At 40.0% G+C, this 26,105-nt stretch overlaps 1 protein-coding gene across 5 annotated transcripts in view; it reads right to left on the bottom strand.

The window, feature by feature from the left end:
- myo18ab (myosin XVIIIA b) overlaps positions 1-26,105 on the bottom strand; it is a 91,520-nt gene that overhangs the window by 53,278 nt on the left and 12,137 nt on the right. For 2 of the 5 annotated variants that reach the window (XM_056757701.1, XM_056757702.1), the window contains exons 1-9: positions 10,836-11,369; positions 8,178-8,408; positions 7,559-7,602; positions 5,317-6,459; positions 3,646-3,711; positions 3,188-3,310; positions 1,914-1,979; positions 1,059-1,146; positions 875-981 (exon numbers count right to left, since the gene is read on the bottom strand). In XM_056757701.1, coding sequence (XP_056613679.1) covers positions 875-981; positions 1,059-1,146; positions 1,914-1,979; positions 3,188-3,310; positions 3,646-3,711; positions 5,317-6,459; positions 7,559-7,602; positions 8,178-8,214 — 1,674 coding nt within the window. In that variant the 5' untranslated portion in view covers positions 8,215-8,408; positions 10,836-11,369. Of the gene's footprint in view, positions 1-874; positions 982-1,058; positions 1,147-1,913; positions 1,980-3,187; positions 3,311-3,645; positions 3,712-5,316; positions 6,460-7,558; positions 7,603-8,177; positions 8,409-10,835; positions 11,370-26,105 lie in introns of those variants that run through there. The other 3 variants (XM_056757703.1, XM_056757705.1, XM_056757704.1) reach the window with 2 other exon arrangements.

The raw sequence follows: 26,105 nt of genomic DNA, 5'->3' as shown, positions 1-26,105 counted from the left end.
CTGAGCTACGCGTCGGGTCCTGATCACTCTGTTGAGGCTTATTTCTGCGATAACAAATGGCTGCCTGTACATTATCTCATACTTAAACTTGTTTCCTTCAACACTAGATCCAGCTAGCAATTCCCTAATCGAACAGATGGTTCAGAAACTACATTTGAGGCGACCTTGACTTTATGAAAATGATCATGTCAAACCTGCCCTTCAAAAGGAGGGGTAGATATTAAACTACTGTGCCAAGAAAGAAGTCAGGTGATAATGTCTCCCAGTATACAGCTGCGAAAAAATTAAGAGACCATTCCAAATTCTCAGCATCTTTTGTGTTCTTTTGACCCGTTTCTCCAGCTTCTCCAGCAAGTGGATCACAGAATAAACACATCCCTATAAAAAGTTAATTTAGAAAAACTGAATTTGATGAAGACATTTTCAGTCATTGATGCCAAAAGTTTGTCCATGTGTATCAAGGCAAGTTCTATATTTATAGAGCACCCATTCCCACTTATTTCTCTCTTAACCATATATTGCCAACCTGTTTCTAACATCTGCTTAGCTTTGGTTCGAGGGCAGACACTAGCAAGCCCTGTATGTATATAACCATGTAAATAAACCCAGCACATTTCTTCTCTTCCATAAAAAAAACAAGCGTGTTCTACTGTTGTTGAATCTACAATGCCAGGGAAAAATAAATCGTATTTTACCTAAGCTGTTACACTCTGAATTGAATGTGATGGATAAAAAAGACGGTGTACCGTAATGGAATTCCTCTCAACAATATTCTATTGTGTCGTCTTTGCCAGTTACGCTTAAAAACAACTAAGGCTTATCACTCGCCGTGAACATTTTATTCAGTAGAAAACTCGGATCCTATAGAACTGACCTTCTCCACATCATCCTCGTCCACGTCCAGTACCGTCCCATCATGCTCCAGTTTGATCTTCACTTTCCCCTCTGGTAGACTGCCAACTTCCGTCTTCACAACTGTAGCTGTGAGGACACAAAACAGCGGTTAATGTTTACTTCAATCAGTTTGACCAACAAATATAAAAATGTTCTGCACTTACCAAGAGAGAATCCATCCTTGTGGACCAGCCACACTTTCTCTGAGCCGTACCATGCTTGCTCTGCAGCTATCTGCTCTTCAGTCTTCACCTGCAGATGACAAACACACCGATAAGTCTCATATTTACAGCTTTACACAGGTTCTTTAGTCATAACAATCTATATAATGTTTCAAATCCACTCCATGCATCGGAGATGTGTGTATTTGAGAAGAACTGCTATGAATTGATAGATTGTTGATAGAATCAACCTGATCTGAGACCTGCCAGATCGCTTCTGATATCTGAGGTCTCGGATCAGGAAAGGTGATGTTCATAAGAGTGCAGGCTGCCATGCAAAACAGGGAGAGTTTGTCTGCAGGAGTAGATAGTCAACTTCACATGACGGACAGGTTTAGATTACACACGAATGATCTGGTTGTCTGGGCATATGGGACTCTACCGCATTCCCGGCAGACCATGACACTGGTCTGAACATAAACTCCACTGCTGTGATGGACATTTAGTGCCATCATTGAACCGTGGATGGAATGAAGTTGTGTTCCAGTTCACATGCTTCTCTTCTAACAGTGTTAGTTAGGGTAATAATGACTGTGGGTCAATTGGTTCACTCCAGTTTAGTGGCACATGGTGAGGATGGGAAGAAACACTACAGCACAACACTGTCATCGTGACAAGATAATACCAACCAAATATTTATTATTGTTAGATAAACCCAGATTCTATGGATAGGATCTCGCAGTTGACTATGAAATGGGATGGGTGAGAACACAGCAGTCCACAACACAAGGGCATGTTTGTCATGACAGCTCAGGGGCGGGGCTATGCAGGTGATCTACACATATACACACAGCAGACCTTAGGATGAGCGGCAGCAGCATGGTCTGCCATTAGAATTGCCACAGGATCTTCCTCCGCCTGCCCCTGTGAGACGGCCGGTCAGCATGAGGGGGCAAGAACACCATTACACACCATAATACTTTTTTTATCAACACACTTCTTATTTCAATTGCCAGTCTCAGCTTCACACAGATTATATAAAACATCCTGTGAATAAAAAGGATTATTGATTATAACATCAGTTTAAGGCACAATGGTCAAGCTTTGACGGAAAATAAGCATGACGTAGTTGTCAACGTTGTTGTTTTCATTTAAGAAAATGGCAAACACAAAAAGATGACTAGGATAGCTAAGACACCATGGCTATGTCCGAATACCAAAATGGCGATGCAATTTTGAGCTGCAAAATTATTTTTCGCGACTAATCTTATGCAAAATAAAAGTTTTTGTGTACATAATATATGTGTGTTTACCGTGTTTAATAATTATGTACTGTATATATAAATACACACGTACATGTATATATTTAAGAAATATATACATGTGTATTTATGCATAATTTGTATAAATATTTCATACATAAATACGTTTTCCTTAAAATTATATACATGTACACATACACATATATTATGCTAACAATTTTTTTTATTTTGCATTCGATTAGACCCGACTAATCGTTTTACAGCCCTAGTAAAATTTCTTCAAGTCAATTTGATGTTTTGGTGCCAGATTCATTTGAAGGTAGCATCACACAAAAACACCACCTGTTTAGGTAGAATAATAAGGCGAGGTAGCCAAACAGCTGCCTTCGGTTTCAGAAACAGCCTATGTTGGTGATATGAAGTAATGCAATAAAAAAATGTTGAGAGCCGTGGTCATGAGGAGGCAACAGGTGAAAGTCATAAATCAAAGTCTTAACCAATCAAAAGCATCCACTGCCATCAAAATACCCTGAGGGCAAGTTCACAAATTCCAACAACAGGGGATTCATGCTGTTACAGCTAACCTGTAGTCACCCCACACTGACCATAGCAACAACGTTCATTGCCTTACCAAAAAATAATGGATTCGCAAGCAAATCAAGCACATAATGCTTACATCAGATTAGATAGGAAAAGTAAATAATCAAGAATCAACTGTTAGTCCTCATAACATTGAACTGACACAAAATCTAATAACCTGTCATTTAAATTGAAGAAAAAAATGCATGAAATTAATAGAAGCATAAAGCATATGAAGTGACATTTAAAGGGGAAGGGGGGATGAGTTTGGTAGAGGAACTAAGCGCTTACAATCCAGCAGGCCACCCGAGAGCACACTCCGGCCAAACCATTGAGGGGTGCAGTGGGGGAAGACGTGTCCCCCGAGGGGCCCTGTACCTGAGACGATGCAGAGGTACTAGCCACAGGTTCCAGCTACACCAGCCAGGCCAACAAGCACAGAAACAGCAGTGGATGAGAGAGAGAGATAAAGATGAGACATGTATCCACAGATGAGGGAAAAGCATGCACATGAGGATGAGCATGAACTAATAAGAATGCTAGATCCTAAAGTTTAAGCAAACGGCGCATGTAATGTTGATAAAAAGAGGACATAAGCAGACATAGAATTAAAAGACAAACAACAACAGTCAACATACATCAGCGCAGAAAGCATTTTACATTTCAGCATCAGAATAAGAGAGAGAGTCAGATAAAGACAACGAGGTAGAAAAGTAAAGAGAGGAAGAAGATGAAGGGAGAAGGATTACAGATGAAGCGAAGATCCTCTCCAAGCGTCTCTGTGCTTCTTCAGTGGGACTCAGTGGAGGACTCTCCTATAGATCAGACCACCAAGAGAAGGTGAGTCTATCTCAAACTATAATCTAGGGTTATTGAGAATGAATTTTGCAATAGCAATAACCAATTTATTCAAAGGATAAATTGTACAAGGGCACAGGTAAGCAAAGACAGTGGTGTGTGCGTTAGCCATGCTGCATTCCCTTCCTGCAGAGCACACAGGTCATCTAACTGCAGCAGGGGTTGAACTTACTACACTCACACAAAAACACACGCAAACAAAAACACCTTTTTGGCCAAAGTTGGGATAGTGGGTTTAGAAAGGATCACAAGAGAAGATTTCCCCAGTGGGTCTGGTGTCGTCTGTACGGCTGACTTCACCTTCATCGCATCCACACCACACACATAGTATCATTCATAAAGGTTAAATCACTGAAATGATTGAAGTGGGAAAGCATGCAATCACAGTTTACTCTGTATTTCTTTTCAGGCTAAAACACCATGCATACAACAAAGCAACCTTCCTAAATTCAGCTACCAAGTAAAATATAAGATAATCACTGTAATTCATACAACAACTACACTTCACTCTCTGAAGGGCTTTTTCAATGAAAAGCAAAGATGCATCTGCAAAAACACTGTCTATAAGCCATTCCACACACATGTATAGGTTGTTGATTCTTGTCTACAGACTGTGAGCATTTGTTCTAACTTCTATGGGTCTCTGAGGTGGCTTTATCCACTTTCTGTATTAATGAGACCCTGACTCGCAGGTAAAGCAACATAAAGCTACCCTAAGCACAGTATACATCTGGCAGACATTTATTAGATGTCAGCTTTCACATCTGCAAGACATTTTTTCTGATTGTTCGCAATACATCTCGGAGACGTCTGCTGTCAGATAGACATCTAGAAGATGTCTGTAAGATGTTTATGAATTAGAATGTACTGCATGTAAAAGTGCTTTAAGATGTTTATCAGATGTTTTAACACAGCAGACGAGATCTCCAGATCTTTAGCAGACATCTTGCAAACGTACCTGTCCTCAGGCACCCGCCGCACAAATCTGCGAAAACCAAAAACGCTGTACCACGCATGCCAGTAGTTGGTCACTTTTTAAAGAAACACTAGGTGTCTACTCACATATAGATACCCAAGCTTTACCCAGAAGGATATTGTTGTCGGTGTATATGTGCATTTAAAATATGGCGTATGTAAATAATGTGTCTCCCCTGGTTGTAATGGTGCAGTAAATCTACACTTTACTTGAGAAATAATAATGTGGTATGTTAAGTAGCATAAATAAAGTCCAATAAGTGTTGTTTTGGTTGTACTCATGCATGCATTTCATCGCCATTTTTCACATTTTTATTTTTAGGTCCCCAAAACACCATTGTCATGTACACAAATAATTCAGTTAAAAAAGGTGTAAACATGCTCAGTGTTCTTTAGGAAACTCGCAGTCAGATTGCCAATTTAAAAAAGAAGTTTTTAGTATAGTACCATGCTAACAAAATCTGCAATACAGCATAAAAACGTGTTCATTTTCAAAGCCACAATTAGTACTAGTAGCACACACGGGATACAGATTAGTGCACTCCTCACACAAATCCATGCCGTTGGGAAATCAATGTGATCAATACCTCCAGTTTCTTTACAACCATCTGTTTGGGGGTGGGTATGAACCCTGTTGGAGGGGCAAATGGGTCCGTCTTTGGGACTGGAGGACTCAGAGTGTTGGATCTAGCTGGAGTTGAGGTAGCAGCTGCTTTAGGGATGGCAGGTGTAGAACTGGGGTTAACAGTTTTGGGATATGGAACAGGATCTGAAGGTGGGGAAATAGTTGGAGTGGAAGCTATGGGAGGTTTTGGAACATGTTGATTTGGGGGGGAAACAACCCTGGAGGTTTTCAGCACAGGTACAAATCCTAATGGAGGAGAGATTGGGTTGGGTTTGGGTGCTGGGACGAACCCTGCTGGAGGTCTAAGAGGAAATTTGGATGGATTTAAGGTAGTAGAGGGCTGTTCCTCTTGTTTTGGAGGTTGGCTAACCTCTACTTTCAGTGCAGTTTTATCACATGCTTGTCCAGTATTCTCCTTCTCTTTGGCTTTCTCTGAGACAGGTTTCACATCCTCTTTTTCAGGAGGCTCCTCCTTGCGAAATCGTGGACGAGGTTCTCTAGTCCTGCCTCGAGCCATCAAGCTGGTCAGACCCGAGGATATATCATCTTTATCCTCTTTTATAGTATCATGTTTGAATGAGAACACTGGCATCTTCACAGCTTTTGGAACAGAGACCGGTTTAGGTTTGGGGGGTTCTGTAAGAAGTTTTGGATGTTCCAGGGACATGGCAGCGGGGACTGTTGCCGTTTCTTCTTCAGAGGGGATTACTTTCCTAATCACTCTGTGCACTACCTTCTTTTGGGTCCCACCATCCTCTGTGACATCAGGCTGGCTGGCACTGATTAAAGTCTTGGCATTGCCATTGAGTGCACCATTCATTTTACTCTTCCCGTTTAAAACAGGTTCAGGACTCAAGGGAGCTCGAGGGGGTTCAGGGCTTTTGAACCGTTCTGGCATCTTGGGCACTTCAGACATCTTTTTGAAAGCCACTTTATTTCTGTTGGGCGAAGGGCTCTTTACCCGCTCACGGAGTTGAGTCTGATTCTGGACCTGTGCAGGTGCATCCCGGACAAGCTGAGGGCTCTTGGCACGCAGCAGGCCTATGCCAGGCTCCAGGTTGGGCACGGATTGGGAGCGGCTGCTAAGACTGCCATCGCTGTCAGACTACTCTCCCGGTAAGTAAGGGTATGAAAATATAATCATTGAGAACACAAGGAAACATGTTTTGAAATCATAGAGAACATCAATGCTGTTTTATTTGTGTTAGTCCCCTGTTCTACATATTTGTGCCTGATCTGCTATGCTATGAGTCAACTTGGTGCCCAGATCCAAGTTAACTTGTCTTAGAAACCTCTAGGAAATGAGACTTCTTCAGATGCCTGTTTTTTAATAGCGAAGTTGACGCTATAAATATCTCCCAAGATGACAAAGCAAAACAGCACCATTTACCCATCAGACACAAACAAGGTGAAAGGTAAGAACAATGTTATTGGCACATCCAGCTCTGAAGAGAGCTGCGATAACAGAGGTGAACTATAACACAAACACCCACACTAACAGAGGTTTAATTTGACTTCTTGTATATTTTAAACATTAATGCATGAGGCACCTCTCGGAGCATGCATTCGTACATTCGGACACATCTCAGAGCAGTGCACTTTCAGTCTGAGTATTTCGAACTCTCACACAGACTATCTGTCTTTCCATATAGTTCATCAATTGTATTAAAGCATAACTATATAATTTGACTACACAAACAGGATGCTAGTTACCAAAAATAATGCATTCCGTTGTCTCAGCTTTCTTTTAAAAAAAATGTTAAGCCAATGTTACTTTCATATTCCGACTATGGCGTCTACAAAAAGATTCACTTACACAAAAAAAGAGTGTGGGGCACAACAACTGCATGTCAACCAACAAAACAAAAACAATTCCACCAAACGTCTCTCTTCAGATGACTATGTAACAGGTGTGACACTATGAGGAGTCAATGGTCTATTTGGGTTGAAAGAATCATGGTTTTGTACAGTAATCTGTTGGAAAATAATAGTCTATTCTTAAATACTCTTTATTATAGGGGAATATGGGATATTGTTGTAGCAGACATTGAAACATCCACCCTGCGACTCCAATTCTGCATCCGGTGTTAAGAAACAAGGATTTTTACTACTCTTAAAACAACTGAACACACACCGAGTGCTTTCCAATTTGATTGAAATAAATATATAATGTGTGTTGGGCTACAGAATAGTTGGGAACTTACATTCTCTTTTGAACTCTTGAGGGGCTTGTTCTCTTCTTTGATCTATAGGAGTTCATGTAAAAGGTCATTAGCATTTGCTTAATAAATAATACAAGTGCGAGGCTATGCTAAGGTTATTTTCCATACATTGCATGCATCATCTTCAAAGGCTATTTTAACATTTCAAAGACCAGGTAAGACAAGTCAAATGAATTTAAATACGCAACCCAAACAATGTGTAGTGCTTTCCATATTTAAAGCTAGATTTAAGAAGTGGAATCAGTTTACTTCTGTGGTCATGCAAAGGGCAGCCTTTCAAAATGTAATCAAATGAGCTGAGGCAGAGAGCTGACCAATTACAGTCAGCCATGACACTTTTGGTCATTTTCAAAAAGTGATTTGTGTTTTCCATCTGCCACAGTATAAAATATAAAGTACACACACACACACATATACACACAGCTATGGCCCAAATAGAGGCTGACAGCAGCTGTGTGCTCATAAACCGTGCACACGGCACCCCAGTGCATTGCTACAGATAGATATAAAAGTGAGAGCATTGATGCATTGCATGCACAACACTCAGCTGATGTCACACGGTGCACACAGATGAAAATGGAGAATGGAACATCACTTTCCTTGTGCTCCCAGAAGGAAAAGCGTGATGAGAATGCCATGCTGGCTACGCTGCTGTCAAGGGGCCGGGCTTGAGGGTGGATGAGGAAGGGCGGGGTGAAAGGATGAGTGACAGATGAAAGGACCAGCAGACAAGATGCTGGCACAATGGATGCTGATCTCCAAAGTTATGTTATGGGGTCACAAACGTCAGGTAAATAAGACCCACAATGCTGAACAGAGGAGATTCCTGGTGCTGTTGGACAGAAAGAAGGGAATCAACACATTGGCTTTGGCTTTCCATGACTACACAGAAATTGCCTGGACAAAAAATTAATAAAAAGGCTCAATGATGCATATGAATGTACTTCATTTATTATAAAACAAAATGACAGACCTATGGAGTCATAAAGAAGGCTGATGGCACAGCTGCAGTCTGACTTAATCTGACAACAGATATCTTAAAGAGAAAGTTCACCCAAAAATGAAAATTCTGTCATCATTTACTCACACTCATATCATTTCAAAGCTGTATGACTTTATTTATTCCGCAGAACAGAATAAAAGTAAATTATGACAGAATTTTTATTTTTGGGTGAACTGTTCCTTAACGTCCAACCTAAAAATCCAATTTGAACAACTCACTATGGAAAATACACAAGTAATTACAATAAAAACACTTAAATGAATGTCTACACTACACTCCTGTTTTGTTTGTTTATACAAACAGCAGATTTATCTTGTTTTCCTGGCAGTATACTGCACAACATCAGCTGCAAAGATTACTATGGGATCCCTCAGTATTCCTCCCCTTAAACCCCTCACGCCACCCCAGACCCGTCACCAGGCCTCCAGACACACTGCAGCTATAAAAAGTCACGTTCTTATCCGGTAACAGAGAACTGAGAACTGTGATACCAAAAGCACAGGGCTTTTTTTAAGAGCTGCCTCATGGGTACGGTGAAGTAGCCCACAACAAACTTACACACTGTACTGTTCTTACAACAGGTGCACAAATAGCACACATTACCAGAAACAGAACAACACAAAAACACCCAAATAACAAGCAACAGATTTTGACGTAGAACCAAAATGTGACTGTGTGTTTGATAAGCTACATACAGCCGATGAAAAGGTTAAGATACCATTTCAAAATAATTTTTAATTCATTATTTGCTGAATCTGTGTTTAGTTAAAATTATAAGTTTTGTTTCATCCTGCAAATTTCAGATATTGTTTATATTTGCACTTATTTGCAGAAAATGAAAACTGAAAAAACAGGTCATAATGCTTTGTATTAAACCTTAAATACTGCTGAAAAATATTCACCTTTAACCAATACAACATTAATATTTGTACAAAAATGTTTTAATGTGATAATCTCGTGATGCAGTTGGATGACTTTGTCACTCCTAAGGGTTCGGTTTTGTTGATATTCAACAGACACTGAACTGGAATGGTCACAATATATCTAGAAATGCTGATTAAATCAAAATTTGTAATGGTCTCCGTTGTTTGGCGACTGTATATCTTTAACACCAAACACAAATTTGAATTCCTTGAAAAAACTATAATTGTAATTTGTAAAGCATAAACCACATTGATAATGGCCTGCTATAGTGAATCGCACATCCCTAAACAAAACAAATGAACACAACACAACTGCATGGTATGCAGTACATGGATAACATTATAATCGTTTTTGATGTGTTAAACATACACCGTAAATTAAATTGAGCTTATCACCCAAAACACATGCCGAATTATAAAGTGCTAGTTCTTGGGGTTTCTTAGGGACACATGATTATACAGTTGCACAAGAGATGAAATGAATATCATGGTTATAGAAACTCATTTAATCCAAGCAGTAAATTAAATCAATTTCCTTAAAAACCAATGAACTTAATGACAATTCCCGTGAGAAATAAATCTAGAAATAGAACAAACCCAGCCTAGTAGTTTAAAAATGTCTTTTCCTTCAAAAAATTGTTTCATCAGCAAAAGAGAAATAAAGTCTAAAGGCTATGTGTTAACCCACATAAATGAACCTTCAAACGACTTCTGAAGCGTACAATCCAACATGACTGTATACACAAAATAACCTACTGACTTCATCCATCAAACTCTTGACAGAAGCTGAATACAACAACGGTTCAAAAGCATTTGAAAATAAACCCTATGGTCCAAAGATAAGGCTCATTTGAAACCTTCATCTCAGGACTAAAATTAAACCATAAATCACATAACATCAGAAACACCACAATTCACTTTTTCCACCAAAAAAACAAATCAACTCAAACAAAAGCCTCCATTGAGCATGATGATTTCTAGCACTCGCCCACAAAGCTGCCAACTTCAGAACGACACTTCTAGACTCAAAATGTTATACAGCACAGTCCAAAAAAAACAGCCATCACACATTTACAGTACAGTATAATTACAATTGCATTTGCTCAGTGCTTTTAGTCTGCGTGCAATGGCAAAATTTGCTGGATTCAGCATTAGCTCTTGCCAGTTGGGTCATTGAGCTCAGCGTGCCCGATCACAGTCAACCCTAAAAATAGGTAAGTGAGCAGGCCCGAGTCCAGACTCCAGCAGTACACCAGCCTATAGACTCCTCCACAAGTCTGTCTCGAAAAACACAGATCCCCTATTAAACCAGGAGTAACGCCAACCACCTTACCTGAGATCCCCGCAGCACCTTTATCATGTTAAGAGTTACTCCCTTACCACGGTTAGAGCAGGTCTGAGCAAAGTGCAAATACACGTGTATGAGAGTTCGAGACAGAAAACCAGCCTTGAGAACCAAAGAACTCGCGTCACGCCAACCGGCAGCCAACTTTCTGAGGTCCGGGGACAGTCGCTATTCCTGATGCTGCTCTGTGAAAGGGAGGAGGAAGGGGACAGCTGTCGTGGTAGAGGGTCGTGAGGTGTCTAAAAATAAAGCATCAAGTACCACCACAGGCCAGAAGTCCTGCTCTCACCCCACCCCCAAGAATGCAGGACGGGAGATGGACAGCTCCTCGCTCTTTCTCCGCAGTTGCTTCTCCAGATCAGCTGCTCAGAGCAAACGTTGGTCCAATACGGACGTGCGTGTATGAGTGAGTCTGCTGGTTTATATAAAATAGTCTGAAGGAGGGCCGTGCCGAACCTCTCAAACTTTGAAGCGGGGTGTGAATTTGGAGTGTTTTGGCGGGCATCAGTGAGTCGAGTTAGTGCTTTTTGGGCGGAGGGGAAATAGAAGAGAAAAACAGAAGCGTTGAGAGATGAGGCTGAGGAAGTGACGCAAGGCCTTGGCACTTCCTACACAGAGTGCAAAAGTGCAGACCAAAAGCTGTGGCTGCAGTCACCTAATACACCTAAAGAGTGAATCAGTCAAGCAACATAACTTAACAAAATAATTTAAAGGAACAGTTCACAAAAAAATGAAGAGTAGTCTATATGGCATGTGCACGGTTTTCAGGCTTCTTATTTTCTCATTTTGTAGGAGCTTGACATATGTGGTCATTGACTTGTCATTGTATGGATAAGATCTGCTTTAAAATTCTTCTTTTCTGACAACTAGAAAAATCAAAAAATCTATTTTCACATGCTCTATGAAAATTAACCATGATTTAGCTGTGTTTTTTTGCTCTATTTGTACTTATACTATGCAATTTTACCATACAATCACAAATTAACCATTTTCTCACCAAAAAAGATCAGTTTAATCGTGGTATTTGTAGTAAAACTATGGTACTCAAATAAAAAATATTTATTAATAATTAATAAAAAAAAGTAATAACACATTACTATAATAAAACCATGGTAAATTTCCATAGGTACAGGTTGGATGATGTAAATGTGAGGAAATAATGAAGATTATTTAAATTAAGGTGAACTAAAACATTACCTCTTAAAGGAACAGTTCGCCCAAAGATGTAAATCCTGTCCTTATTTTCTCACCCTCCATCTCTTGGCCATCATTGACTACCATAGTAGGAACGATTACAATGGTACATAAAAATGTTCCAAAAAATCAATTTAAACAGATTTGGAACAACTCAAAGGTGAGTAAATGATGACAGACTTTTCATTTCAGTTCAGTATCAGAAACCATCATACTGTATGTAATGTAAACATGTTTAACCTAAAAGACATCAATCAGGAAGTGGATTAATCCTTATTAACATTAACATAACAAATATTTGATTTGTCAAAGAGGTATAAAAAATATTCTCTGTTCTTCGAGTTTTCCTTTTGTGAAACTGGAAACCAACATGCAGAGTCATGGTCTCATTCAAGAATCACAGCTTCCTGGAAAGCAGTGGAGAGTGCCTTTTCAAAGCCGTACCTCCACAGCCAACCACTAGGTGGCCAAACATCCTGCTACAATTCTCCTTCCCCATGGCCATTTACTCCAGCGAGCACAAGATGGCACTACAGCCTTTCATAAAAGTGGCCAGAAGCCACCAATAGTCTCACACACACCCTTGTCAGACAGCCTGATTTTTTACACCCTAATTTCCTCAAGTACTTTTCACATCCACTCCAGTTTACTGCTAGTAGTCTGGAAAATCTGGTGGATCGTGATTCTTGTGAAAAGAGCTTCTCTGCTAGAGATGCAGTAGGCGATAGTTCCGAACCTTCAACGGTAGCTGCTGTGGCGGGGTGTGGCGTAAGAGTCCATGCTCTGACATGTCCTGAAGGGTCGTGTGGGCGTGTGTAAGTGCGGATTGAAGACCACTGTGGCAGCATGTGGTGAACACGGTTAGGGGGAGACACAGACAGGGGTGGGTGTGTGGACTGAAGCTGACACTGCAGGCCGATCAAAGAGGGAAATGGCATTTGAATTGGTGAGGGATGAGAACTATGAGGCTGTCAGCTGGAGATAATGACAAGAGTTAACAACACAGAAGAGTCGGGAACAAATGAGAATGCCAACACCATCACACACACAGTCAGCAACAGCAGGTCAATGACACGTAAGCCTTTAGTCTGATCACAGTACAGATCTGCCCCTGATTGTATTTTGCAGTCTCTCCTAACCAGGGATGCTTTATCATCTTTATTCATTTATATCCATCTACACACATACATTATTCAATCATTATACCTATATTATCTTTACACCTACATGAACTTAACCAGATATTTATTTTGATGATTTACATCGGAATGCTGGAAGTGTGTCAAATGGCATGTTTCACTTATCAGGCTTGTATCTTCTAACAGTGGAAACACTGGAATGCAAACAATGCAGGCAGAACTCTGGAATCCAAACATTAAAGGACAAAAATGACAATCCGTTATTGCGTAAAAGGCTATAGATGCATTCTGCATCCCTCTGCTCTAAATAGTTATATAAATGTATAATTGAATACCTTTATGGGAAATACACAGTATTCTACATTTAAAGGAACAATACCGGGTTTTTAGCAGTATCTATTGACAGAAATGCAATATAATATACACAACTATTTCTTCAGAGGTGTATAAAGACCTTTTGTAATGAACCGTTATGTTTCCAATACCTTAGAATATGCTGTTTATATCTACATACAGAGCGGCCCTACATATATTGAATTCACCACCTTGTTGTGTACAGTAGCCCTAAACGGACAAACAACTCTACAACGCACGTTTTCTCTCCCTCTCCACTGCAGTATATTGGTGAAACGGATCGCGGACAAGACATCGCTCTTTCTACAGTCTTTCTAATGCCCGCATGATCTCTTCCCTATGTCAACATGAGAACGACATCTTTTTGTACTTTGTACCGCTGTAATTCCAAAACTGCGCCTTTAAACAAGCATCCATTTCTGTTTCATTATTTACTCAGCCTCGTGTCATTACAAATCTGTATGACTTATTTCTACTGAACATAAAAGAAAAACTTTATAATATTGGTCACCATCAAAACTGTACCCCACTGACTTTCATTGTATGGCCACAAAACCGCCGAGACATTTCTCAAAATATCTTCTTTTGTGTTCCACATACCCATACATGAATGACATCAGGCTAAACTGTTAATTTTTGGGTGAACTATCCCTTTAAGAACCAAGAGTGAGTTCTGGGCGTCGTGCGAAACAATTCTACTGTGTAATCTTGTACAACATCCAGAGCAATTACACTGGCACTAGTAACCTCATAGACACAGCTGTACCCAACAAACTCCACCACACCCAGACAAATCCTCTATATCATACGTGCAAATCATCATCCTGTCTCCACAAACTGAGATAAATGATTTAATCACAAACCATATAAACAATCCCACACAGAGCAACAAAAACTCCCCACAAAATAAGACGACACAAGTTCACAGAAGCAGATCTTAACAGTGGTTGTCGATTGAGAGAAATGATGTGATTATCAGTGTGGTGGGTGTGAACGCACAGAGACATGGTCTGAAACGCTGACATCAACCTGAGCCATGCAAGACCTGCTTATAGCCATAAATAACTCACTAAACCCAGATCAACAGAAGTCCTGCGTGGTAACCCAGTACACCATATTTAAAACTGAAGGGAACATGAATTTATTTAAAAATTAAAATATAGCATGAGAAGAAAGGACCTCCTCTAGGAGAACAACTTGAACAGAGATTTTCAAACATGAGAATTATTGTAAATATAGCTGGACTGATATGATAAGGGATGAGATAATAATAAAATATTTATAAAAGTAAACTGTCTGTGGGTCATTTTAAAAGAGGCCGTTTGTAACTAGCTTGATTTCAGGTTTACCTGACCCCAATGAGACATTACATAACAATTGTCTCGGAGTTCAAAATCAAGGAATTTGAATGAAACCTGCATTTTCCATGTCACTGCAATAACAATTCAATTCGAGTTTTATCAACTAAATACAGACTTTAAGCAAACAGTTTGATGCTAAATAATAAATACTGTCAATCCACTACCTAATACTTAAAGGGGTAGTTCACCCAAAAATGAAAATTCTGTAATCATTTACTCACCCCTTAGCGGTTTCAAAACGCTACGAATTCTGTTGTTGCACTGAATACAAAAAGAGATATTTAGAAGAATGTTTGTATACAAACAGTTCTGGGGCACTAGGGAAAAATACTATGGTTGTCAAAAGTGCCCCATAATAACTATTTAGTTTTGCATATTCTTCAAAATATCTTCTTTTGTAAACTTTACCTTATACTTTACTTTTATACAAATAAAGAGAAAACGTCCTCTCGATTCTTTGCATGTCTGGTGCATGTGAAGAATTGACAATAAAGCTGACTTGAAAACAAATTGAATTTCATTTTTGGGTAAACTATCCCAATAAGTAGACAACTGTAAATTATCTAGTGGACCAACAAAACATTATGATCCATTGCATGTCCCACACGGGTGGATGGTTACCATCTCTCTTACCAAACATAACGCCGCCGCTGAGTGACTTATGGAAACAACCTGACGGAACGTAAACAATGTTGACAAAATTTGATTCATATGAATTTTAAACGTATGAATTGAATCATATGAATTATGAATAAACCTACCCCTCATTTTGTTGAAAATGTGAAGTGTTCTTTACCAAACATGGTGTCACTCCTCAGAACAAACAATAACTTTTCTTGAAAAATAATAAATATTCTGGTATAAAGTAGATAAAACAAATCTACCATCGTGTGCCATCCCTATCAGAACACATGATGCCCCCACAGAACCACACAAAACCACCACCATCATTACTGTTGGACTTTCTTATTACCAAACATCTCCTGCAGGAGGTGACTTCATGACTAGGAAACTAATGACACACAAAAACACACATACAAGTTCTCTTTTCCCGTCACAGCCACCGCAACCTGACACCTGACCTCAGGTGAGAGAGAGACAATGCAGTTGGCAAAAACAAGGCATAGATCTACATTCAATAATACACTCTTTTATAAAACACCATGTTTAAAGCATTTGATAAAAACACAATGTGAAAGTCTAATCCTTCTGATAATATACTTGTGTGATGTTTTAAAAAACACAGGTAGAAACCATATATTATGTAAAGAATTCGTCTCTCATTGTCATTGAAAGAAACTGTAAAGAAAAGGGCTCCAAAATACGAAACTGTGTCTAATCCACCATAACTGGTATGTACTATATCGACTAAATGAAGGCAAAGTGCTCTTTATTGTATAACTACATCAGCTTTATTATACATTAACCTCAACCTAAAATGGAAAATTGTTCAATCATTTATTCACTCTCATGTGATGCCAAACCTTTCTTGCTTGCTTGTTTTTTATGCAGAACACAAAAGACGATATTTTGAAGAACGCTGGTGTACAAACAACACTAGCCACGTTGACTTCAGATGCATTGACACAAACATTTGTCCGAATATCTTCTTTTGTGATTCACAGAAAAAAATCTACAGGTTTTAAAAGAGGAGGTAATTATTGACATTTTATATTTTTGGGGCGAACAATGCCTTTAGAGCTGCGGTTTAGCTCTAACCCTTAAGGCTGAAGTATAATTTCCTTTTTACGTGAACGCGAGGGACAGGGTACAGTGTGCGTGATGCATATTTTGTCATCAGAATAGAATGCACATCGGCAAAAAATTGTTACCTTGCATATAAAGTATGCATTTCTTGCAGTTATTAGTTTAACCACCAGTTGGGAACCGTGTCCTGGAGCATCGATTCAAGGTAGTAGAAGAAAACTTGACACCCGTAGGCCCGGAGAGGTATTGCAAATCTTGTGAGTCGAAAACAGTACATTTTGCAAGGCAGTATGTTGTTTGGCTGTACGCGTCCGCTCGTGTAGAAGTAAAAAAAGAAGTATGCCACAGCCCTAACCTAACCTTTCAACATCTTTTCATCCTTGCCGCTCTTCTCTCTACTCTACCTAAAAAAGCAAAACAGCCACAATAAAACTAAACATTACATGATTCTGATTGGTCAATCTGCTTGACCTAAATGTACAGTAAATGACAGTACACAGGAGCATAGGAACAACTACTTAACAGCTTAAACCTCCTCATCCTCAGATTCCAGCTGACACTCCCTACACACAACAATGAGCAAAATTCTCCGTTTAAATCTGAATAAGCCTGTGTGAGTAATGTATGAGCAAACTGTACGACTGTAAACGTGCTGCCAGAGCTCAAGGGCACCGACTGCCACATCTGGGTCACTGTTACAGACAGAGCGCTGCAAGAGGATCCGACTCAAAATCCTGGATACCAAATACGCACCAACATCAACACTGATATCATACTGGCATTTGTCAACATGGTCAAGGTGGCCTCTGTTGGCATAGGGTGTATGAAAAAGCCAATTTGACTAAAAGATGACTAACTCAGTGTTGTGTGTCTATGAATCTCAGACGGCTCTATGACGAGTGCCAGACTAGCTTCCTGTGCATTGTGTGCAAGTGTGGATTAGGTGATGAAAAGCAGATCCGTGTTGATATAGAGTAACAGCAGGCATTAGAGCTGGAGAGAAGAACTGGCATGGGCCAGAATCTACCCAAAATACTCTTTAACTAATTAACTGAAGTATGTTATTGAGCTGCTATACGATGGAGGTTTAGAACTTGGTCACGAAATTTGCTTGGTTACAGCTATAGAAAAGTCTGGGTCTGTATTTGGCCTCTTAATAACTATCAAAATCAGCATGTGTAGCGCAAGGCTAATTCTGTCTCACTGTGTTAATCTGCGTGGAATGCTGGGGAAATACGGAAGCGTTTACACAACTTCAAGGTATTTGGCTGCCCTTTCGCCCTTATGTTGGGTCAAAGGTCAGAAATTAAACTTATAGCTGTTAGTTCATCAAGGGCCAATAAAAACGTACATAGAGCATGGGTGGGTTCTGCCTTAACCAGGTTCACTCAACTACCAAACGCTGTATTACACTGACAGCCCATAGGCCGGAAAGTTATTGAACTTGTGGTGTTACATAAGCGCGCAGTTCTCTATGAAGCATGCTAAAACATGTGAATTCCAGCTCCAGAGCTCTCAGGAAAACGTTCTCATTGAAAAGATTCTTTCCTAGCTGAACGGAGTAACTCTTTCCATGTTTGAATAACAAAGAATAATTGTATTACCATGTTTATACATATCGATGTTGAAAGAGCATATTCACTTGAAAAGCCACTGTTGTCATAGTTTGATGAGCAGTTTTTGCTCTAAATGTACCCACAGATGAATTAAGAGTATTTGAACCATTTTGGCAGGACTTTAAATGCCACGCTCTGAACTGGCACCGGTACTCACTAAGATGACAATTCTGCTTTTTTGTGGCCAGGGTCAGTTCCGCTCTGAAGCTCAACCGCAGGATCAGCCCAGTGCCCTGTGCTGGAACCCCACTGCATTCTGGGACAGCTCTGTTGTACATAGCTGTGGTTACAGTGATAGAGTGAGACATTACAGAACTCTATATTAGAAGTCTATCCGGCAGTCACGTCAACACAAAAACGAGTCATTCCTGCTAAATCTAAAAACTACGATTTTATCAGAGCAAAGCTTTTTTTCCTTTATTTTTTCATTCAAATTTTTGTGTTGATAATATTATTAGAATTGAAAAAATTAATTTCTAGCTATGATTAAGCTAAATTCGCAAATCAAAGTTATATGAAATACATTTCTAAATTGTAGTTATATTAAATTATAGTCTACTAGTCTTTTTTTAATTTGCAACACAATACCATCATTTGCAATACAGAATATCCCTACAAATGGATAAGTGTGAATTAGCTTTTTAATGTTTCTCTGTTTTAAGACCAATAGCTATACTAAGTTCTGATTACAAGATCCTATCCATCATTGCCAGTTGAATGTTTGCATATCCTGTTCTGGAAGCTATAGAGGAAATGAGTCACGACAACACACAAAAACACACGCAACAAGTTCCCTCTCCCTTAGACGGGATCAAACTTCATTTGTGCTGAACCGCATGGACCTTTTAAAGCATATTTGTACACACCCACAGCATCACATTAACACTGAACAAAGCAACAATTACCATCATAATTGCATTTCGTCACCACGCCGACCCCAGTAGCTATGTGCTTTAAACCAGTGGTTCCCAACCTCGAGTCCGCAACCCCCTTAGGGGGTGCCAGAGTTCACATGAAGGGCGCGGGTGCTGACATGCATTGAGATTAAAGCGGGTTTAACACACAGGGTTTCTGCCAATCTCATATTAATCTTGAGTATTGAGTATTTAGTTTGATCATATTTATAAAAGATAGAAACAGCTATACGATTGTTCCGAAAACATACAGCATTGGGGGGGGGGGGGTAGGCTGAACCAAAGCACGTGCGCACCCATTGTCAACAAAACACAGACATCGGTTTCAATAAAGCTGCATAAAATTTTCCAGTAATCATTTTATATTAAAATATTTTGTATGTTTTAAAAAAATAATGTGCTTACAATGCCAAGATAATGCAGTCAAAAATAGTTATATCTTATGTAAAATAATTATTTGAATTTCCGGCTCCATCGGCAGACATTCACACAAGGCTTTGCGGTAGCACTGACATTGGCTGTTCTTGCTATGAGACTCACATGAGAAACGTCCTCTGTCAGGTGTCAACATAAAAATCTAAAGGAAAAATGCCGAAACGTTGTAACACAGTTCCAAGTAAGGAATGATCCATTCCTGATCCAGATTTCATTTGTGGAATGATCTGCCTGCTGCTACAAGATCAGCAGATTCTGCCGCCATCTTTAAGAATCAGCTGAAAACACATCTCTTCCGTCTGCACCTGACTCATCATTTCTGATTTCTTTATCTTTTCTACAATATCTAAAAAAGCATGCTTAGATAAACTAAACTTGGCTCTGTACACTGTAGTAGGCTTTGTGAGACATGTTTTTATTGCTCTTATGCCTTTTGTTGTCCTAATGTTTGACTCAATTGCTTCCATTATTTACCCAACTTGTAAGTCCCTTTTGATAAAAGCGTCTAGTAGATGACAAAATGTAAATGTAAGGATGGAAGGAGAAAGGAACCAGCGAACATTTAACAACTTTTAATAAAATAAACAAACCACAAAATGAAAGTAAAATGCCACACAAACATAACAAAACTAAATCCAGGCCTGGTCCTCTCTCGTCATACACTCCTGTCGCTCGTCCTTTTATGCTTCTGATCTCCTCCGTGACAGATGCGAGACCGGTGGAACACGCAGCTGACACTGATTATCACTCACGTCACCAGCCTTGAGTTGTTCCCTCACGGCTCTCCACCCGCCTCGTTTGTTACAAACGTTAATGCGGTGATTCTTCGTCAGAGATGAAGAAAAGTTTAGATGCTCTGTAAAACCTACTTAAATTTAGGTTTTATTGAAGGACAAGACAAGTCTAGCCAGAATGTGTGTTCTGTGGTGAAAATTTGGTCATCGACAGCATGAAATAAAGCAAAATGAAAAGACATGAAAAGTGAATTAAAAAGCCACCATATGGCATTCAGGATTGGTGATTTTATGCCAGAATCTGCCCTGCACAGAGATGCTGGCACAGAATTGCACCATAAGCACGTGACGCACTACTGTGGACTCTCTGGTCAGGCCAGAGAGTTGAAAGCCATCACACAAGCCTTTAGTCAGAGGCTATCTTCACACATTTTATTGCAGCACTTGATCACTTAAGCACTTGGATGTGAAATTCTAACAGAATCACAAAAGAAACATGATTTTAAGATTCTCGGATGTGAAAGTTAAATCTGAGTGATGTGAGCCTGTTAAATACAGCATCAGGCATTAATTGATTGACCTGATCTACCCTGGCAACCGCTGTCATCACAGCAACATCCAGTTACAGAGTAAACATCAAATACCAGCTCAGTCCTTGAACCCTCAGCGTAAGCCTAACAAAACCGTAGAACTTTATTTTCTTTTCATGAGTAAGAGATTGAAACTCCATGATTTATTATCCTCCATTTGAAGTTGCCCGCAGGTGACCTCCAGGTGCAATTAAGACTCCTGCTTTGTGAACTTTTCAAGTTACGTTAAAATGGCAATCAGGAAGAACACCTGCGGCTTTCTCAATCCTAAATCGACAAGCATCTCTGCCAGAATGATGGAACTTCCTGCCTTCGCTGTGTTGAACAGAGCCGGTCACAGCATGCTCAATTTCATACTTGCATTAGTCACATAAACACATCTACTCTCAGCTTCTGGGCCTGACATAGAGGAGCAAGAAATGGAAAAACTTAAATAACATTTTTTATTCCACATAATATGAAACAGGATTTTTCTTTCCAATAAGAGTTTCTGGCCCATTTCTGAATGTTAATGGAATAGCAAATGTTTTTTGAGTGAACTAACCCTTTAAATGAGCAATGTTGAGATTTTAGCAGCATCTAGTGGTGAGGTTGCGAACTGCAACTAATGGCTCAATCCACCCCGTTCTTTCAAGCACTAAGGTGGCTGCACAGAACTACTATGTTGTCTCGTTCTTGCTTCTTTGCCTTAGGAGATAAGGTATTTACGAATCACACTCTGTAGAGCAGTTTGTCCATTTAGGGATACTGTAGAAACAATCCGGCGAATTCCATGTAAGTTGACACGCGGGGTATGTACATAGAAATAGCTCAATCTTAGGTAATAAAAACATAATGCTTCATTATCTAAGGTCTCTATACACCTCTGATGACATAGTTATGCATATTATAATGCATTTCTGTCAAAAGATACTCCAAAAAAACTACATACTGGACCTTTAATGTCCCACCATTCTTTTTAGGGCAGCATGTCTGTCCTGACCAGCTCTTTCATTATTCAGTTTGCCTGTAGCAGGTCCCTTTAAATAATTGACATTTGTACAAGACGGAGGCAGAGTGTTAGACAGTGAGCTACATCCACAGCTGCAGAGTAAGCCTAAGACTGCACTGTCTATCCCACTTCAACCAGCCCACGAGCCCCTGCCACACCCGAAATAAGCCTCAGATGGAGTGTCAAAGGAAACAGCACAACTTCATTTAGATATCACATGGCGAAGGGCAACCCAGGACCTGACACTCACAAGAAGAACAGAGACACTCACATGGAGAACAGTGGAAGTACACTGTAATATAACAGGCCAGGAATACAGTTTGCATTCTGTAACAGTATGGCCGGCCCAGAGGGAGCAGAGGTGAGCAGGCATTTTCACTTTATTCAAAAGGGAAGGTGAGCACTGGGAATTATGGGATTGCTTATGCATTCCGACAGTCCAACAAATGCACTTCAATCATCAACCACTTGAATGGTAAACAGTGGACAGCTGAGCTGTTGACAGGTTAAAGTGTAAGTTTGTGCAAAGAAGTCATTGTCGGGGGGGGGAGAACTTTATGGTTCAAAATTGTTTGTCAAAACACAAACAGTTCCTGATACTGAATCCGGATAGGTCAAAAGGTTTTCTTTATTCCATGACACTTCTTCTTGTGTCAAACAAAGTCCTTCAACTCAGACTATTCACAATAGCCTATAGTTCAAATCCCACCACTACACAATAACTCAGCAGTAACACTTCCTCTCACACAGCCTACAGACATTCATTCAGATGCGCTCCAACACAGTTAAACAGAGTTAAAACAAGCACAGCTTCTTGTCACGAAGGTGGTCAGGCATGAGCAGGTCTCGAGGTTCAGTGGGTGTGTTAGGCCTGTACAATCATAATATACACTTAGTCATCACTATTTAGCACTTAACAGAAGGGTTGATCAGTATGTTAAAAGTTGCCCATCCATGTATAACACACTTAAAATTGAAAAAATTAAAGTGTTGGAACAAATGATGCATTCTATCTAAAACCGAATGCTTACCCAAACCTGCCTGAAACGCCTTGTGTAACCACACACCCACAAAACCATGTTAGTTCATTGTACAACTTGCCTAAGACGGCCCAAATGTATACGCAAGTAAGGTGGGCGTACCTGTCAGTACAATTGCTTTGGAACCTGATGTTCCAAATATGGTAAGAGGCATTACATTTCCTTTACATGCTTGCATTATTCGACCAATCACTACGCACTGGTTAACTGGCCAATTATAGCACATCTCGCTTTTCAGAGAGATGAGTTTTGTAAAAAATCGGCGCGTTTCAGAGAGGCGGGGCAAAGAGGAGATACAAACATGCACGGTTTGTGGAAAATACAGCGTTATTGAACCTCAAACGTGTATACACATTCATTACATCTAAATCAAACGATAATATTCGTTTAATGTGAACCTGAAACGGATATTTGCAAACTCACAATCACTCTCACGGTTGGTGGAACATCTGGCCGACAATCCAAATAAAGCTCATTTCTGCATTATACATCTTAACAGCAGCTTATCTCTCTGTGTGGGGGTCTTGTTTACAAACCGAGTTATTTTAAAAACATACCGTTACTGGGGTAGACTGGTAGTGAAGGGAGTGGGAGATAGGCCAGAACTCACATAACCCCCTCCATCGGGTAGATGTTCTGATAAAAGAGCTTTTCAGTCTCCCCAGCCCCGTGACAGGCGGAATGGTAATGACGCAGCAGGCAGCACCCATAAGACCGGAGTCAGCACAGGACATCAGTGACGTGCAGCACGTTTCATTTTAACCAACGTGGCCGGGGCGTACGGATCCTGGAAGTACATCCAGGGAGAAACAATAGCCCATGAGCCATCAGGAATCACTGGTATTTCTGCCCAGACCGCAACCACGCTGAACTGCATGAAACAGAAAAGGCCTGGAGCAATGAGCATTCCATTCCTTATGAGCTCCTCGAATCGCTTTCTATTACCAGGGGGTTATAAATTACAATTTATACGGAGCATCAATTACCAATATGTGGGGCATTTCATAACAAACTATGTCGAGACTGCATAAGGTTTGATTTCTACTGTATATAAGATTGCTAAATGCACATTCTGTTATTAATGATTCATTCGTGGCCGAATGAAAACGTGTGTATGGCGTGCTGCTTGATAAATCCCCGTGCTATGGAGATGTATATTGCTGAGAGAAACCTCTCGTCGCTTTGAATAACAGGAACGGTATGATCCGGCAGCCACGGCTAAATCCAGTCTGCAGTAAAAACAGCCCAGCTGATATGTGAGAGGCTGTGGGATGTGAAGGGAAAAGAAAAAGAGGGGAATTCTGCTTGTCGAGCCATACAGAGAGGCCTTTCTCTGGGCCGGGGTCATAGCCAATCAGAGCGGTTTTAGCAAGGCCCTGGGTTGAGTGGCCTTTACCGTGCAGCACATGCAAAATGTTAATGTGTATAAAGTGGGCTTTCAATAGAGCTCTCTGTGGCTTTTAACTTGAGCATGACGAACAGGCAGACCAAACCTAAGGTTGAGGCGGGAGTGAAAGTGTTCTATTGAGACAAAAAAAGCAACATATTTCATCCATCCAGCGCACACGGAGTTTTGAGTCACAGACCCAAAGAAAATTGACTTTGAATGTACATAAAAAATGATAGCTGTCTGAACAATTTCATATCAAAAAAAAGTTTGCAAGCTCCCAGCATGTACTGCCGCATAAATACATTATGCAGTTACTATCATAGAATTACTAGTTTTTTTGCTATTTACTGACTTGTCCTGTTGTTTTGCAGTATTTTCTAACAAGTCACAAATATTAAAATAATAATTAAAAAACTTCAAATGGATAATGTTGCCTTTTTTCCGCAACAATTCTGTTTTCACAGGGATGACAGCATGGGAGGGTTTTACTGCAGCAGACCAAGAGACCACTTTCTCATCACATTGATGAAAGGTCCATCCTGACAGGAAGTATCGCAACTCTTATGAGCCAAGACCCAATGTTGCTTGTCTTGTCTGCTCCATCCTCTTCCTCTGGAGACTTGCCTAATTGTGACTTTGGTGAGTGAAAAACCAGGTGGTGCGGACAGGAAAATTTCACTTACAATAGACAAGAAAAGTGATTCCCAAAATAGCTTTCATGGAAGTGACATTAGTAGAGAAAGCCAATTGGAGAAATCCAGCATTAGCGTAAATTCTTCCAAATTTAACTTGTTGAATGTTCCAAATGTGATTTATAACTATCTATATTTGGTTTAAAATGTCAGCCCACATATTGTAACTGAATGAATTGACGCTTCTGCATCAGTAGGGCTCTAGCGAATCAATGTTGGACAAATGTTATCAGGAAAAAATATATATATAATCCGTTGACGTTAAAACTCTATTTCACATCTCCAGCTGTGAATGTTCCCATAAAGTGCACTGAGGCTGCCATCGCTTTCAATTTAGACCCCACCTTTGCTCCCCTTCCTCCAGAGACCCAGTCGGGAAATGTCATGTTCGTTCCAAAGCAAATTCCGAAAATACCAAGACTGTAAGTTTAGGCAGGAAATGCTTCCTAGCCGGTCAAAGAACCAAGCAGTGAAAGCAAATCATTGTGTTATGTATGACCCCCTGGACTAAAGGTTTATTAATAGCTCTCAACGAATGACATTAACTTTTAATTTTAATGTCTGATCAGTACTTTCTTCTTATAAAGAAACTAAAACTAAGGTACCGTCTGTCTATCCTTATCATGTTCCCTGCAGTCTGTTTCAAGCACGTTTAAACTGAAATTGTAGCTCTTCACCCTCAGAGCTGAGCTTATTTATTGAAAAAGAGCTTTAAGACATCACTGCTCTTAAGAAAATTCATTTTAAAAGATGGTGAAAAGGGTACTGTAAATCAATGTCAAGGCAACAATACCTCAGCTTATTCACAGATGTTAAGCACTTATAAGCTTATCTTTGGTAACGTAGCAGGCACAGATCATATAAATTTGCTCTTTTGCCAGTTCCTGCACTGGCAAAAGGGTTTCCTGAGCACGCTCAATTGCTTCCCTCATATAACACTCTCGCCTGGCACACCCTGCATTATAACACACTGCGCTATGCCCTAAAGGTCAGCTGTGAAATGACTACAGGATCTACAGCACTGAGAAGGACACAGGGGTGTGAAACATCAGCTGCCCAAATAAACAGATAAAAAACAAACCAGACGTCCTACAAATGCTT

Source organism: Triplophysa dalaica, chromosome 9, assembly GCF_015846415.1.
Source record: "Triplophysa dalaica isolate WHDGS20190420 chromosome 9, ASM1584641v1, whole genome shotgun sequence".
NCBI lineage: Eukaryota > Metazoa > Chordata > Actinopteri > Cypriniformes > Nemacheilidae > Triplophysa > Triplophysa dalaica.
Note: the sequence above shows the minus strand (reverse complement) of the source record. Positions and strands in the feature narration are given on the sequence as shown.